This window comes from Seriola dumerili, unplaced genomic scaffold, assembly GCF_002260705.1.
Source record: "Seriola dumerili isolate Sdu_G_001 unplaced genomic scaffold, Sdu_1.0 BDQW01000066.1, whole genome shotgun sequence".
In the NCBI taxonomy this organism is placed as follows: domain Eukaryota; kingdom Metazoa; phylum Chordata; class Actinopteri; order Carangiformes; family Carangidae; genus Seriola; species Seriola dumerili.
This window is the reverse complement of record NW_019174321.1, coordinates 1,542,585-1,559,922: the sequence shown is the minus strand read 5'-3', so window position 1 is coordinate 1,559,922 and position 17,338 is coordinate 1,542,585. Positions and strand designations below refer to the sequence as shown.

The 17,338-nt window shown below is 40.1% G+C and overlaps 1 protein-coding gene across 1 annotated transcript in view; it reads right to left on the bottom strand.

Annotated features, from left to right (window-relative positions):
* The window catches only part of LOC111219395 (metabotropic glutamate receptor 7-like), a 264,938-nt gene that overhangs the window by 159,585 nt on the left and 88,015 nt on the right, over nt 1-17,338 (bottom strand). Inside the window, exon 2 of the mRNA XM_022742056.1 lies at nt 16,095-16,311. Coding sequence (XP_022597777.1) covers nt 16,095-16,311 — 217 coding nt within the window. The remainder of the gene's footprint in view (nt 1-16,094; nt 16,312-17,338) is intronic.

The window sequence follows — 17,338 nt, the reverse complement described above, 5'->3', positions numbered from 1 at the left end:
AGTCTTTATCCTGGACATGCCAATTAGAAACCTGGTTACATGTACACATAACAAAGACACTGCCGGAGAAATCAGGTGTCTCTAATCCCCCACCCAGATTACACAGACACCAAGCTGCTCATTTACATGACATTTATGAAATCAGCTTACTGGAGAAAGCCAGCTGTAACCCGGTTATTGAGGTGGATTTAAAACGTATGGAATAAGTGGCCATTAAGTAAAAAAAAAAACTGTTTTCCATATCGCCACACAGCGAGTAATGAAAGGGATAAGGAAGAAAGAAGCGGACAGGGAGATTTCGAGTCAGCATAGATAAACACACTGACAAGAGATGGAGGTAAGAGAGAGAGGCAAAAAAAAGAGATAAACATTTGAGACTAACAGAAAGAGAAAAGAGAAAGTAAAAGAAACAATCAGTGGTTGAGTTGGAGTAAAATAAACAGAGAGAGGATGGCGAGGACGCAGAGGATGGAAGGAAAGTCAGAAGAAAGAGGGAGAGTGTTTACCATTGACAAAGAGAGAGAGAGAGAGAGAGAGAGAGGGGGATAGAAAGAGAGGTGGAGAACAGTGCTTCTCATTTGATTGAGTGCAAAGCATATGGCAAAGCAGAGGCCATTACAAGGTCCTCTGCCTCAGGGGGAAGGGGATAATGGGAATCTCACACTCATCACCGAGAGGCTGAAACCCTCCAACCAAAGGCAGCAGATACAAGTGAGAAAGTCACACACATTCATAATGATACACCAGGGCTGCAGCTAATTTCAATTAACTGAATGGTCCATAAAGCATCAGAAAATAGAGACAATACTGAGTCAACCAGAACTGAAAGATATTAAATTTAATGTAACTTAAGCATAATTTTTTTGTTGGCATTTTCATGCTTATAAACGATTTTAATGATTAATTGATCAACAAAAATAGTTGGCAGTTATTTTTCTGTGGCAGCTCTGTAATATCCACATTACTGCATAATCATTTTGGTTTGATCAATATGCGTTTTTAAAGACCAGTTCATTTATTATTAATATTATCATTAATATTTCTAGTTTTAATTTAGAGGTAATAATTAGTTTCAATTTTAAATCTACTATATAATTCAGTATCTTTAATATGAGTCTTTTCAGGACAAAGCATTAAGTGTTCATCAAAATGACATTTTAAATACACGATACATAAATAATGATTTAAAATTAATACTTTGGGTCTGTCTGACATCTTAACATCTGTCTAACCTTGATATGACATCATCCATCATTCAGTATCAAGGCTTTTCATTTACAACTCAAATGTGGCTCTGATGCAAACAAGATCCATACTACCTTCATTCCAGCATCTTTCTTTAAAGGTGCAATTTAACAGCTAATGTTGGGTTTTAACGAATATCCAAATTTGATTTCCAACCAAAATTCAACGCCAGTCCAATATTGGAGGTTGATGTCAAGCCAACGTTGGGTTTTTGACGTCAACTGATTTTCATTTCCAGGTGAAAATGACCATCCGTACAATGTTAAAGTTCAACGTCGTTCTGACATTACACTGACGTCCAGTTTCAGCTGGGACGCTGCCAGTTACTTTTCTGCGTCAGCTCTGTAATATGCACCTTACTGCATGATCACTTCGGTTGGATCAACATATGTGTTAAAAACCAATTGGGATATTTTTGGGTTAAAGTTAGAGGTACCTAATAATTTGTGTCACCTTCAATCTACTATAAAACTCAGTTCATATGAGTCTTTTCACGACAAAGCAATAAGTGTTTATCAGAATGATATTATAAATACATAATACATAATAAAGGGAAAGTGGTCTCAGACTTTTGGACCTGACTGTACATTTCATATGAGTATAATATATATATTTTTTTATTTGAGTATTGCTGTGTGATCTGAAGAGCGTGTAAATCCATCACTGCTCAGGAATAATGAAAAAAAATGCTAAAGTTCAATTTAACCATGAAGCACTGTTGATTTATTTACTCTCTCCGATCTACATTATTACATGCTCGCAGCATGCATTAGTTTATCACGCTGTAAGGTAATCACCTGTTTACATATCCCATAATGACCGGAGGCGCCCGCTGCAATGCAGGTAGTGCACGATATGCAAACCGTAGGAATCATTATTTAGAGGAATTTTACGATGTAAAAGTGGAACGATATGACTCTGAACATGTTCAGAGCAAATCATTAGCAGGCTGATGTTTCTCTAACATGCGAGTTAAAATTTGATTTTCCTGTGATATTGACAGACGGTGCTGTCAGCTGAGTCAAAGGAGATTTAAACTGCAGCAAATCGGGTCAATATAGAGCTCGGGAACATAATCCATTAATAGACTGCACGTATCAGTCTCTCTGCAGTTTGAACCGTGATTAACATGCAACTGTGGCCGAATGTGATTGAACAGCTGCTCGAAAGAACCAGTGAACTCCTGCACGTCAAAAAAAAAAATCACCTATGCAGCTGCTGAAAAGTGAAGTGTTCATTATCACTTGACATCACTGCACCAGTCATGTATTGGTAGCTGCATAAACTCAGGGTCTGTATTTATTTATTGAATTTTTTTTTTTTTTTTTGCAATTAATACGGACTCATACCATTATCTGGATTCACTGGTAATTGCGTTTTACAAAATACACTGTTCATATTGACACAGATCCATTATTATTTACCATGATGAAGTCAGGATTCTAGAAAAGAAAGTAAATAGGTCTGAGAAGGGAGCAACACTTTAACAACTTCTTAAAATATGTTTTATTTGTGCCAGTTTTTGGCTTCCGTACTTGTTTCTGTATTTGATGTTGTACACAAAGTAACTGGCTGCCGCAGTCAGATATAATTTGGCTCACAGCATTTTGTCCTGAAGTTCATTTTGAATAAATTGCTAAATGTTTGTCGACATGCCCACTGGAAAAAAAAAAGAAAAAAAGAATCACTTTGTCACTGTGTTACTTTCCTCCTGCTGCACTGTATATACTTCACTGTGTAAGCTGGCAAACACAAAGTACTTCTGCACAACCTGCACACGCAAATTATATTGTGCTGGTACAGCAGGATTACTCCACAGGTGAACAAACCTTACCTGTAGTCAGAAACACTGACTGTAACTGAGGCTGTGAAACATTTTCCTAAAAAAACAACAATAATCGTTCAATGAGTTCAGTCTGATCAGATGAGCTCAAAAGTCTCCAGAGCAGAAACACATTCTGGATGAAGGAGGCAGCATACACAAGCACAACAGTGTGCTGTGTGTTTGTCAGGGTGATGGATAGACTAATATGTGATGTTATGACTGCATTGTCAGTGTGGAATATGAGCTGATAAATGAGGTTACACTCAACGTCTTCATATCTCTGGGTCTTTTTGGATTCTGTACATTTTAATGCGCACAGAAGAAGAAAACACTTATAATTTTTGACAATAGCGTTTTCTCTACAGCAAAAGAGATTTAGAAATACTGAAGTTTGCCTAATCCACCAAAAAAGTCTAGACTTTTTCAGATTTCATTTTGTTAATTTATAAATTTATGTGCGTTTTCCAAACATGAAACATCTAAATGCTGCTTTATACCCTCTTCAAAGAATAAAAATGTTGCTGAGGAAAAACTGAATCTTTTATTTCCTCTTATCCTGAAGTACCAAGGACGTGACCTCGGCGCCTTCAGTTGTAGCAACAGCCCTGAAACGAACCACCACTAAGATCTGATGCCCCGGCGCTGAATTTTAAATTGTTCACCACAGGTTCTGATTCTGTTTTACAGGGAGATTTGAACTATATTTTGCTAAATAGGAAAGGCTTTTACTATGAAAAGTTCTGTATTAGATTACTTTATCCCAGTTCCAGTCTTTTGACTTCCATTTTAAGCTTCTTGGCTTAACTGAAGGACACGTAGTCTGCTCTTATCTTTCCTCTTTTGGCCTTGAGACAAAATGGATGCAGAGAGATTTGTGGAAGAGCTTTGCCTTCAATTTGGCTCCCAGACCGCCGAGAGGAAATTCTTGAGTGTGTGGCACATATGCAAAACATATACACTCACATTCTCTTCAAAACAAACTCATGTTCATTTACCAAAGCTCTGTTGAAACGCAGTGCAACTTTTTCAAGGACTTCAGCTGGATTTGTGATTGGAATTAAAATGTGAAAGTAATGAGATCCCTCACTTCGTCGCTCAGCGTCTTTGTTTGCTGATGTTCACCAGGAGCTAAAATCAGAACAGTCACGAATCTCGGTGGCTGTGTTGATGAGTCACCGGGTGAGTCATGACTGACGGAGACTGCACCTTCCTCTTAATGACCTGTAACTGGGCTGATGGCTCCGTAGGCTGCCTCTGTGTGCTAGTCATTAACTGAGCCAGTGGCACTTTGGTGGAGCGACTGACATGACAGTTTCATGACCAGGCAGCTGCTACGACGGGTCCTATGGGTTTAAGTGTTTGATGTCTTCAGTGAAAGAGTTATATCTCTGTATTTCATGTGTCCTTCAGACGCTGACGATGACGGTGTGTGTTTCAAATTATATATAGTGTTTTGTAGAAGCATGTCCCTCATGTTATGACGTGAATCCTCACGGAGTCAAGGCCACTATAATCCAATAATGTAATACTGACCAGCAACATCAGTTTGAAAAGGAAGTTCTGTATAACAACATCCTCAATGTGACCAGATACGATAAAAAAACACATAAGTCCACTCAGAGTCTAAACTGAAACCAAAGCCTGAAGTCTAAATAAGTCAATGTCCACCATTGAATATATTAACACGCTGTAAAAACTGCACTAAATACACCTCATGATGACAGATCTATGATCCGAGATGCCTCATAACAAAAACTGTGAATTTGTATTAAAAAAAGAATTTAAACACTTCCATTCATTCATTAGCCATGCCACTGGATTTAAATACTATGTCTTTCATTGTAAATTCTCCAACTTTAGTCATATGAAAGTACAATAGGTACATGCTTTACATTTTGTATTAGATGTTTTACATTTCTTCTACCAAACACAGGATTACAGCTGACATGTGATTCCTTAGACAGTCCAGATGCATTTTTAACAACAGGTGTGAAGAGAAAATAGAGACCATTTGAGAATAGCTCTTACAGGTTTTATTGTGCTAAGCTAACCACACACTAACACTAGTATAACTCCAGTATAAACAACACAACCCGAAGCAAGATTTTTCCTTTTTTCCCTTTCATTCCCCTCTCCTCTTTTCAAAGTCCTTGATCTCGGTATGATATTGAGCTGATGTGTATCAAAAAGCAGCGGACCGCAGACTCTTCAAATTTTAAACAATGACTAGGCTATAGTTCACACGAAGACTCCGCCTTGAAATATTAATGTCGCTTTGGCTCGATCCTGCGGGACGCCATTAAGCTTCCCTTTAGAGTGTTGTTTTGAAATTACTCGACATCAGATGTGGAATTTGCTTATGCAGTGCAACAAAAGAGAGAAGTATGAAAACAGATCAGTCGGTGCCAGTCTGATGGAGAGATATTACTGTTCGCTGAATTGCGTGAAAGAAGGAAAAAAAAACCTGAAGCGATGGGTTTGTTTTACAAAATGGGATAGTTAGGGGAGTTATTTTGATGAACGTCAACCTCGCCATGCTGCGATAGGCCAAGAAAACATTAGTCCAGCCGCCACAACGATGAACTATATCACTGAACATGTATGCCATATGACTGATCTCTCCCTGAATTGGATCAGACTAGCTATCATTTGCAGAGTAACACGGCGTGGTCTGATGAAGTAAAGTGAAACCACCTCTCTTTTCATTCATACTATCCTCCTTCCCACCCCCACTCTGCAGTTCCCACTAATGGTGATAAGTATGTGTCACTCCTGTAAGTATGGAAGCAAAGGAGACTAATAAATGGCTGATGGATGCCATCCGGGACTCCCAGGTAATCAAATAGGCAAATTAGGTGCTGCATTAGTTGATGTGCTGCTTCTAATAGCTCTCCAGCCTAATGAATTTATAAATAAACACACTGAGGGGATGTCTGTTTAAGAAGAAGATGGAGGAGGATGAAGAGACAAACAGCTGCAGAGCCAAGGTATGGAGCCACCATGGAAACAAGACCTAAGGAGGGTTGTTGCTGGGGAACACCGCACAACAACTGTCAGCAGATATAGCCTTAACAGCACAGCACTAATCTCCACACAGCAAACACTTGAACCAGAGGGTTTGCATTAAATTTCAGCCAAGCTAACACAACTTTTAAACTCAACGAACTAAAGAGCTCAATTCTGTTGTTCCTCCACCGTTTCACATACACTGACAGTTTTAAAAAATATGGCCAATTACACATTTTTTGTGTATGTGTGGAGGCTGTGCAACAGTAACCTCGTCTGTATGTAGACGACACAATTATTTATATTTATATATATCGAAATCTCATGTTAATGCTATTCAGTACTCACCTTCAGTATGACACTGTGCAGAATTTATTTCATGCCAACAAAATGATTGTCAAAAAGAATAAATCTTATTGTATGTTTCCTTCACTCCTTCATCATCATGTTCATTCTTTAAAATGACCTGGTGTTATTACTGATGCTGAGCTTTCTTTCAACGCAGTCCACACAGACAAATAAAAAAGCAAACTGAAGTCTGGGCATTGTGTGTAGGTTCAAACACTGGATTATGCTGATAATGCGCACCATAGTACCGCTAGGTCACATCTTTTATCTTTAAGCGTCCCATATTTTACACTTTTTCAGTGTTTTGTTTGAAGTGTTGATCTATAAGAAGATGTATTTATGGTTTTAAGACCTAAAAACCATCTCAATGTTGTCTTACATCTCCTCTCTCAGGCTTCTTTCTGGAGCTTTAGCAACAACAGGTTGGTGAGCCAATCAGAAGAGAGACTCTGAACCTCTCCTCTGATTGGCTGACTGTTTTCTGAGTGATCAAATAAAAATATCATTGATTTCAGGTAAACACTCAGAGAAACCAAATTCTGCAAGGTTGGACAGTGGATCCAGGTGGGCGTGGCTTGGGGCATGGCTGAGAGCAGTGATTGCTTTGTTGTGACATCACAAAGTTACAGAAGTCCTGATGGGTCATTTTAAGGCTCAGTTTCTGAATACAGGCTGTGAGTATTTATCTGTGGACTGAGCGCTTTGATACTTTCACAGTATTAATATAGAAGCTAGACCTGCTTTCTAATCAAAGAACACATGGAAATCTCACTTTATACAATATGGGACCTTTAAACGGTGTTGAAAATGGTTACAGCAGTTTTATTTGGAGATGTCAGTTTCACATACACCATTGTGATATACATGATAAGATATCTTGCTGTCTTTAAAAATGATTTAATATTTTTTTGTGGTTCCTTTGTTTTAATTAATTTGAATACCTTTGATAATTATATTAATAAATAATAAATTCTATTGGATTATTCAGAATTCTTTCTTTTTTCTTATTTAAAATCAATTGTTCTAGCATGTAATGTTAATAATTATTAAGAATGTCATGACAATGAAAGTTATTTCTCTTGTTTACTATTTCTGATATTGCATTTTGTTTTGTTCTTTCTTTGTGTTTTTTTTTTAAATAGGCACCACCTAATAGTCAAAGACTTGTTTTTCTTGTGTAAGATGGAGGTACCAACACTGAACAGTTAACTTTAAAGCCAACAAGAGGCTGGTGTTTAGTACTTAGTACTGGGTGGGGTATCACTTTATCACTTGACAGGCTCTAAAGAGACTTTTAAAGCAGCCCCTCCGCTCACTGTAAACATTCAAATAATGTCTGAGTTGTTTGTGTTCTGCTTCAGAGGCTCTAATACAGAGGGCGTTAACATCAGTGACAGGGGTGTAATCAAACCCAAGAAGTATGATTACTGAGAGACATTCACAGACAGCTGTTTTCTTTTAGGTTACCCGCTAGAATAAGCCATACAAGTGCCAGTACAACATGTCATCCAGCAAACAAATGAGGACTAGCGACCTTTGGAGCTGCAACAGTAGCTGTGACACAGATGCTTCAATTTGTGTCCTAAAATGACACTCCTGAGTTATAACCCAGCCAAATCTCAACACAGAGATACGAAACGCATGCGACTTACACTTACACTCTCAGGATATCATCATCTCTGTTGTTCAGTGTGAATAAACCTCTTACCCGAAATATGAGACAAGAGGAGGCTGCAGGACTTCATTCAGAAACTTCATTTCGTTCTTAAGTTTTCTTCAGTATCACAGTAATCCAGTGGTGTTATTTGTACATCCATGGCTACACTGTGAACAGGAGCTGATCACAGCTGATTCACCTACTTTTAATGGGACAGTTTCACTACGTGGAAACTAATGGGGGCTAATAAATAACAAAATTATTCACTAAAAATAAATAAATAAACTATGAAATTGTGAGAAGTTAAATGTTTTTTAAACAAAGTGCAGAGATTGCATAGCATCTTAGTTATTTTCTGCTTGTTTGAAGTCGACTTTGTAATTACTAACGTTACATGAGGTGCAGTCAACTAATATTCAGATTTGTGATATCGCAGCCTCCAGTGAGACGTGTGATTTCATGAACCAGTTTGACATTTATCCGAGTGTCAGCATTGATCATGTAAGAAACCCAGCTATGAAAATACCTTAATTTTTTCAAAGCAAACAGTTGCTGCAGGTAGTTTTTCGTGACTAGTGTGATTTTTACTAACACTCTTCACTCAAATGCTCCACATGGCAAATAGCTCGGAGACATTATTCCCTCCTGCTATACGCTGCCAATACTGAGTTCAGATGGTATTAAGGAGCCCAGTTACACAGTCAGCATTCTCAACCTCTGAAGAAATGGAAAGCAAATATCTCACAGCATTTTTCTTTACAATCCTGCTGATTCAGAGATAATAAGGGCAGGTTCCTGAGGGTCTTCTGGAGTGTGTCTGCATTCAGGAAGCAGCAAAATAATAACTCCTGATTAGAAAGTACCTCTGAGACTTCAGATTTTCTCCCTCAGATGTGCAGATAAGGTTTAATTTCACGTCCAAACCCCTGAACTGACCCGGCCCTGAAAGTTAGTTTTTGTAATTATTTTGCGCATTAAAGTAAAAGTCTGACTGACAATTTGTTTCCCTCATCTTGGCCTGACTGAGGTGGATGTTTGGGATGTGAGATCCAGTTAAAATTTGTTCCTCTGCTGAAGTAGGCTTCTTTATGTACTCATTCATTTTTAAATAAAGCCGTGGACGAGAATATGGAATACTTACTTACAACCACAGGAAAACTCAACATAGACTTTTAACCTGGCGTGGCCAAGTATCGACTCTGTGTTCAGTATTTTATCAACTGTCAAAGCAGAGCTGTGAAAACATCGAAATGTGTGGAATCTGCTGAGCTTCACACAACACAACTGACTGACACTGAGAAAATGATTCTGTAAAATGACATCTCCGTGTCAACCTGTCTTTACTTCTAGCACTTAGGCTTGACAGCGTAGAGAGGCAAGAATCCTTTTATATAGTTCTTCATTATTGTATAAATGTTTCTTAAATACGATCAAATCTTCATCTAAGTTACAGTAATGAAAGGGTTACAGAGTCATCTCAAAGAGTTTAGACCTTCATCAGTCCACTAGAAGTTCTAGAAGTGGGCGTCCAGCTGAGATGGCTCCAAAGACACAAAGCAGAATGATCAGCAATGTGACAGAAGCTCAGAGTAACAGCTAAAGGCTTAAAGCGATCATATGAGCTGGTTCACATCTCTGTTCATGAGTCACACACTGATCATGTTGCATGGAGCATGATGTTGGAAGCTGCTGCATAACTGCACCTGAAGTTTGCCAAAGAGCAGCTTGACTCTCCACAACACTACTGGGGAAAAAACAAAGTTTTATGGACTGATGAAACTAAGGTTGATTTGCTCTGTCTATGGGGTAAAAAGGCCACTGCATACCAACATGAAAACATTAACCCAAAGGTGAAGCAGGGTGGAGGGAGCATTATGATTTGAGGCTTTGCTGCCTCTGGGCCTGGACAGCTCCACATCCTCTTACAGGATAACGTCAGGGTGTCTGTCCACCTGTCAGGAGAAGCTGGGTGAGGCAGCAGGACAATGACCCTAGACATCAAAGTAAATCTACTACAGAATGATATAAACTAAGGAACCCCCCCACACACACACACACCTCTGGAGTGGCCTAGTCAGAGCGCACAGCTTCACCCAGTAGAGATGCTGTGGAATGACCCGAAGAGTCACTCACACGGGACATCCTGAGGATATGTCCGAGCTGAAGCAGCTCTTTAAAGGAAGAATTTTTTATGCTAATGGAGGTTCGAGCAATTATTAATTCCAAGGGTTCACTTACTTTTCCACCAACACTGTGAATGTCTAATGACTGTGTTCAATAAAGACACAAAAGACTACAACTGTTTGCGTGATATTAGCTCAGGGACACTGTGTTTGTCTGTATTTGTGACTTGGATGAAGACAGTTAAAGCAGAAATTTAAAGACATTCCCAAATGCTTCACTGACTTTTTTTTCTTGACAAATATAAACAGTATGAAATTTGCCACTAGAAGCAGAGCGAGCCTCTTCTGATGTCTCATATACTGTTATACATGTTATCTATTCCAACACATTGGACTTGGAATACATTCCCTCATAAATAAAAAAGCAATTTTTGAGAATATGGATCCTCTTTTCCCGACACTGAATTTATCTTGTCTCTGTTTATACACACGCAGTGTCTCTGTTTATACATATACATGCATTTTGATCAATGAATGGTCATATTTTGGTAAAGATGTTTTCAGTCAGATGTGTCTGTTCCTCTGCATCTTATTAAGCAGAATCCAATTGAAGAACATGTATATTTTAATGATGGAGAGAAAACACATGCAGAGTTTCTTCATATTTCATAATTAAATACAATAATCAGCACCAATGCAAATGAATATGAAGTTCTTAACAGCTCAGTTTTCAAATAACCCAATGAGAGCAAGGTCTATTTAGAAATAAAAGTCCTGTTCACTTTTCCATCAACTGTCTGGATGATTCATGTCCTCTCAGCCTGAGAAGAGCTCCAACTGCCAAAGGATGAACAACTGTGTTAGAAAATAGCTACAAGAAGCCTGTGGCCATTAACGCCGAAGGAGAGGACTACGACTCCCAGGGTGCATTTCAGCGAGAAAAATCTCATCAAAGAGCTTGTCACACGTGCCGCTGTAACAGTTGGTGAAAGCTCAAAACATTCAAAATTTTACAATCTGCAGCTTCAGTTGCGTCACTTTTGGTCTCTGGGTCGGTTTTGGATTTGAATTAAGTAACCATGACTACGTGCTTTGTTCTCGACTACTACAATTTGAAAAAAAAAAAAAACATTAAAAAAAATCTGCTGCTTCTCTGATCCACGTCTCTCACACACACACACACACACACACACACACACACACACGGCTTCTTCTCCACAAGGATGATGGGTATAGAAGTATTTACAGCTGTCTGCCAAACTGATGTCTTTAAGAGTTCAACTAAAAAGTTAGAACCACGCAAACTGGTGGGCAGAACATAAACATGGATTACGGTCATATGATACAGACTGAGCAGCTAACAGAGGTCAGCAGGGTGTCGGCTCACCTTTGACCCCTTGTAAGAAGACCACTCACTCACTGCCTGGTCTTTTTGCTGGCGAACAAACATGGGGATTTAACAGGGTTACATGAAAGTAAAATAGATTTCATGGAGCAGAGGATTGCGGATTTATATATTTCTTAGAAAATAATCTTTATTTTAAGGATATTTGATAACTACAGTCTTTCTGACAGGCGACATGATCTGCTGGACTGAATTCTTAGCAAAAGAAATGCTTTAGAAATTTAATCTGTCTCGTATCACAGTGTTGTACACAGATTTACAATTAAGGCCCCAGCACGCTGCTGGAGGCTTGTTTACTTCATCTATATGTGGCAGCAGTAGACGTGGGCGTCAGTCTTTGACAATCTCTTCACGTCTTCTCGTTTGCTTTCCTGCCACAACACGCTGAAGCTCTTGTAATGAATGAGAAGAGTCGAGAGCCGCATCATCCCGGAGAGGAAAACCCCAGACTCCAAACGCAAATATTTGGCAGCTTACATGTGAAGTTCCTGTTTGTCGGCACAGCGAGCGCAGCGTGAGACAGCATGCGTTGTAACCGCAGTCGTGTTGCAGCCTCGGCTGTAGCGAGGAGCCGCTTGGCTTATCAGACGCTGGAGAACGACTGAGGCAGAAGTTGTGGGAGAAGCCTGAGAAAAACTTCCTGCTAATCAGTCTCCAACCACCTGATTAATCACTCTGGAGGTGTCCTCACTGCATTACCGCCTGCGTGTGTGTGTGTGTGTGTGTGTGTGTGTGTAGGCTCCTATCTTCAACGCCCCGCCGGAAACGAACACTGTCTAATTATATTACCGGCTCTGTGTTCGTGCATGTGCGCGCAAGAGTTGTGGATGTGTGTCTGTCAACTGATAGAAGGAACCTCCCGCAATCAATACATGGTGGATTACTCCTAAATCTGCAGATAACCTAGAAAGACCTGCACGCTTCTCAAACACACACACAGAAACAGAGCTCTTTTATCAAATATTTATCAGCCGAACAGTGGGCTAAGAAGGCGTAGTCGTATTCTTGGGTTGATAGCATCAGAATTGAGAGGATTTAGGAGCAATTACCAAATCTGCACAATGACCAGACTCTGTTAAAAGACACAGTCCTCCTGGATTTATCATTCGTTTCAGAATCTGAAATTCCTCACTGCCTCGTGGTGGCCTGCACCACTGGATGCCGCACAGCGCAGAGCTTGTAACCACACCACATGTCACACTGCCTGAAGGGATGCAGGACAAACAGCTGGATGTTCAATCTACTGTCCCTTCACACCAAGACTTGGTTAATTTACCGTGGTAAGGCTGCGTTTTTTTTATGCATTCAGCTGTAGCGCACCGTCCATCCCGGTATTCGCACTTACTGAACAATCAAGGGGCCGTTTTCACGAAACATCCTGAGGCTAAAAGTAAGGCCTAACTGGATGACATGGGAGAGGAACTCCTAAAAGATGAGGGTCAGATCAGTCATGACTTTAAGACTCTGGGAGTGATTCACAAAGCAGGTCCTCGTTCTGAGAGAAGGGTTTTTGGTCCAGAGGACTCATGAATCACGGAGCTGCTCACAGCTGCTGCAGGGAATGAACCCTGTTATATCAGCACTTTGTTCAGAAAAAAAAAATCCAATGACTTTAAAAGCACATTTTGATGACGGGTGTCTTAATTAGGTTCCAATCAGCTCGCTGACAAATTGAAGCAATCCAGTAACAGCAGAGATAATGATTTGAACGGCTCTCCGCGACTATGACTGTGGAAAAACACACACAGGGTGATGGAGCCATCTGCCAGAATTATACATTAAATCAAGAATTAACTCTTCAGTTTTGTTTGGCAGTTCATTAAGTGCATATTAAATATTCACCAAATGCAATAAATACATAAACAAAGCCGTTTTTCTGCAGCTTTGTGAAACGCCCGAGAAAGCCTGGAGCTGAAACTGCTGCTGGTCATTAGCCGACCATCCGTACTTATCTGCAAGTGCTGATGACTATACTCCATTAACTTGCCTTGTTTTTCTGATGAAATATTACAGACATTTTTAAATTCAATTTTACTTGGTGTGCACAAAAGTGGATCGACAATATGGATTGAATGAATGAATTTTTGTTATCAAACTGACGCCACAAAGTGATTCAGGTCTGGGCCTGATCCTGCAAACACTTTTTTTGGTTATATTCACATTAAACTCCAAGCAGCTACAGTATTTTTGTGTCTTTGTGTGGCTTCACAATCACTTCTTACATGAGAGTCCGGCCACTGGTTTTATCTGCTCATTACCATTAAAAATGAGAACGCAGTTGGGGATTAAGGCTCCAAGATTTTTCCTGAATGTGCATTCAAAGAGAACCTGTTGTAAAGATAAAGAGGCTGAACACTGCTCGGGGTAACACTGAGAAGGACCGCTGTGCAATTCTTTTATAATCAAATCACTGTTCAAAAACCACCACAGATCAGTGATGTGCTGTGCTTTTGTGGAAATATCGGGGCGACTGTTTGTTGTTAGCACAGTTAAGAGATTTCTGGGCGTCCTCTGCGCTCCCTGGCAGCGCCGTGTCCTTTAATAATCCTCTAAAAAAAAAACTCCAGCACATAAATGTCAGGACACATCCCGACTGGTGGGTTGTGAAGAGTCATCAGATTGTTCTAAATGTCACTGAGATTATTCGGAGAGCAATCAACATCACTGTATACTCTAATTAATTCCTTTTTAGCTTCTGTGAGTCACCAGTTTATATCAGATCTGTTTCATGTTTCGCAGGTAGGCAGACGGATTCTTTTACTTTCGCACTGAGAAACGGAGGAAAAGTGGCGGGGCGTGCGTCCGAGTCCTGGAAGCGTTAAGACTGGCACAATCATTTGAGGTCAGAATTAAAACTCATGTTAATAGAGCGGTTTTCATAATCTGACACTGATCGCACCCTACAAAAATAGATGCTGAGAAAACTATGCCAAATGCGCTATCAGCACTTCCTGTTCGCACTGTAGCCGTAATTGTACAGACAATTATCACTGGATTATCTTGATGGTGAAGAAAAAATCTTACAAACATGATGATTCTCGGGCAAGTTTGACGTCCTCTGGAACTTGTCATTCGCATCAAATCAGAAAATTATTGTTTCAGGTCTGTGTGCTCAGAGTTAAAAAGGAGTTTGAGTTTTGATGGCAACTGAAGCGATCAGGCATTAAAGGTTTTAAAGCAGCTTAGCAGCCGTAGCTGCAACAGCTGCTGCTGACTGTGTTGAAAAGTGAGCTAAGAACAGACGCCACCTCTAGTACCATATGTTTAACTTCCAACTCGAGATGTTCCGATCCCATTTTTTCCTGACTATCGATCTCATACCAACGTCTTTATCAGCCAATGCTGACTATCGACCTCATACCAACGCGTTATATAAATATATATTTGAGCAGCTGAATGCTACTGACCCTGTAGGCATGTGATGTGATTGCTGTCATTGTTTTGTGGCATGGCTCAGGTTAAACCTTTTGTAAAACATGAACACATGAATGCCATTGATTCTCTCTCTCTATCTCTCTTTTTATTTTTACTTTTACAGTGATCAACTGCTTATACAGATCAAAGAGCTTGGGACAGAACCATTCTCACACTAATGCTATATGCTATAATAATGCTATAAATAATTTGCTTGTAGTAATCAAGTACTCCGCCTACACTGTTCATTTTGGGTCTTTTCATACTGGACAACATATTGAAAAATAATTTAAATCTGCTGTTGTAGGCTTCTTCTGCAAAATGTTGTCTTGTCTCAGTGTGTGTGTGTGTGTGTGTGTGTGTGTGTGTGTGTGTGTGTGTGTCACTCACTGACACGAGTCACAGTGACTGGCTGAGTAGCATCACGTGACCAGTGCCATAAAGGCAAGAATAGCTGTGCCAGTTAAAACAGAAACATTTAGTCAAAAATTGTAATGATTCTCTATCATTTATAGATCTGGGTCCGGATGCACTTATGGACCTTGACTGTACTCCGCCCATTAGTGACCACAGCCAAAGGCTAACGTTACGCCATTCACCAGAAATCAATTCTCTTTTTTTTCCGCTCTAAACCCGTAGCTGCGCAGTGCAACTCCCCCGTGCAGGCTACTGTTTTAGGGCAATGAAGAAGAATTGATTTCTGGGCATAAAACTATAAAGTTTATCAATACATTATGTGGCATCGGATCGTGCACAGACTCACGTACTCGCTGATTCCTGATCCAGTTTTTATGAGGCAGATACTTGCAACCATGTTTTCAGGGTTTGAATCAGGTCAAGGTCTGGATTGGTTACACATGTTGTCAGCATGTCTAAAAAAATTCATGGTCTCTGTGCGGATGTAATTAATTGTATTACATTATTTTGGAAGAAGGGGTTTACGGTGAAATGTCACCAGGACATAAACCTGTGCCGGTTAACACGATGCAAAACACACTCATCCACCGATCGATCGTCACCACATAAACCATCTGCTGCTTATCTTCGGACCGTGATGCACCACTCTCTTACCTGCTTCTCTGGAGAGCTGCATGAAGGCGTCCACCCCCTTCTCCCCGTAGCTGCCCTCCGAGGCCACGGTGGAGACGTAGTTCCAGCCCATGGCCTTGACGATGTCCACCATCGCCTGAGCCTGGAAACTGTCCGGAGGGACGACCCGAGAGAAGAAGTCGTACCGCCGGTCGTCGCTCAGCTCCGGAGCGGTGGACGCGTAGCTGATCTGAGGGATCTGGAGAGAGGGAGAGGAAGAGGGGGAAGGAGAAGAAACGAGGAGTTAGATCCTGTTGAGGATTTGGAAACGAATGTGTTGCTACGGAGAAGTTTATATGGACTAGTGTAAAAGTCGTAAAGGGAGAAGTTAAATGACCTGATGATGTTTTTTCATTTGATTTTCCTTCACACCATGTACTGGAGCTCTGCAAGTTGGCATTATTGTTGCATAAAATCATTGTGACACGCAACAGAGATTTTATTAAGACACAAACCCTTTATTTTAATTATGTCGATATGATTAAAACCTGTGGAGACAAGAACTTTAATTCAGTGCAGCTGATCAACAGACAGGTCTTTAAAATATGGAGCTGCAGTCGAAATGATTGAATTGGAGATTGAATTTGGCTAAAATAAACAGTGACTTCCTCTCAGAGCCCCTGCTAATCTATGTGAGGTAACTTCAGCCCTGACTTCAGAAGTTAAGTGTAAATGTGGGAGGATTCTCTGTTTGCTGGAGAAAAAGGAGTTTGACACAGTAATAAGTAAAAAGGCGTTTGTGGTAATTACACAAAATCTGTGTGAGGTCAGGGATTATTTGGTCTCTGTCCATCAAGGTTTCCGCTAATGGCCGGTAAAAATGAAAATTCCATCCGTCCCGCAAGGAAAAATCTCGGAGAAAAGTTGCAAATCCCCCACACTAGATATTTCTTCCAATTACCCTCTGATCTGCCGGGAGAAGGGATGCACTCACACACTCACATTATGTATGGGTTAAAAGTTTGATGCATGCTGATGTTATGCAGCTCTGTCTGCAGAGAAGGTTAAACGCTCAACCCAGGGTTTATCATGCGGGGTTCATTATTTTTGGTTTTATGTTTCATGAAAAAAAAAAAAAGAAAATAAGTTACATAAAGAAACTGGATTTTCCACTAAAAAATGGAAAATTCCACTAAAAGCACAAACATTTTTTTGGACCTAAACACATAATCAGCAGCTTCACACACACACACACACACACACGGCGGTGAGATGTCCTATAAGCT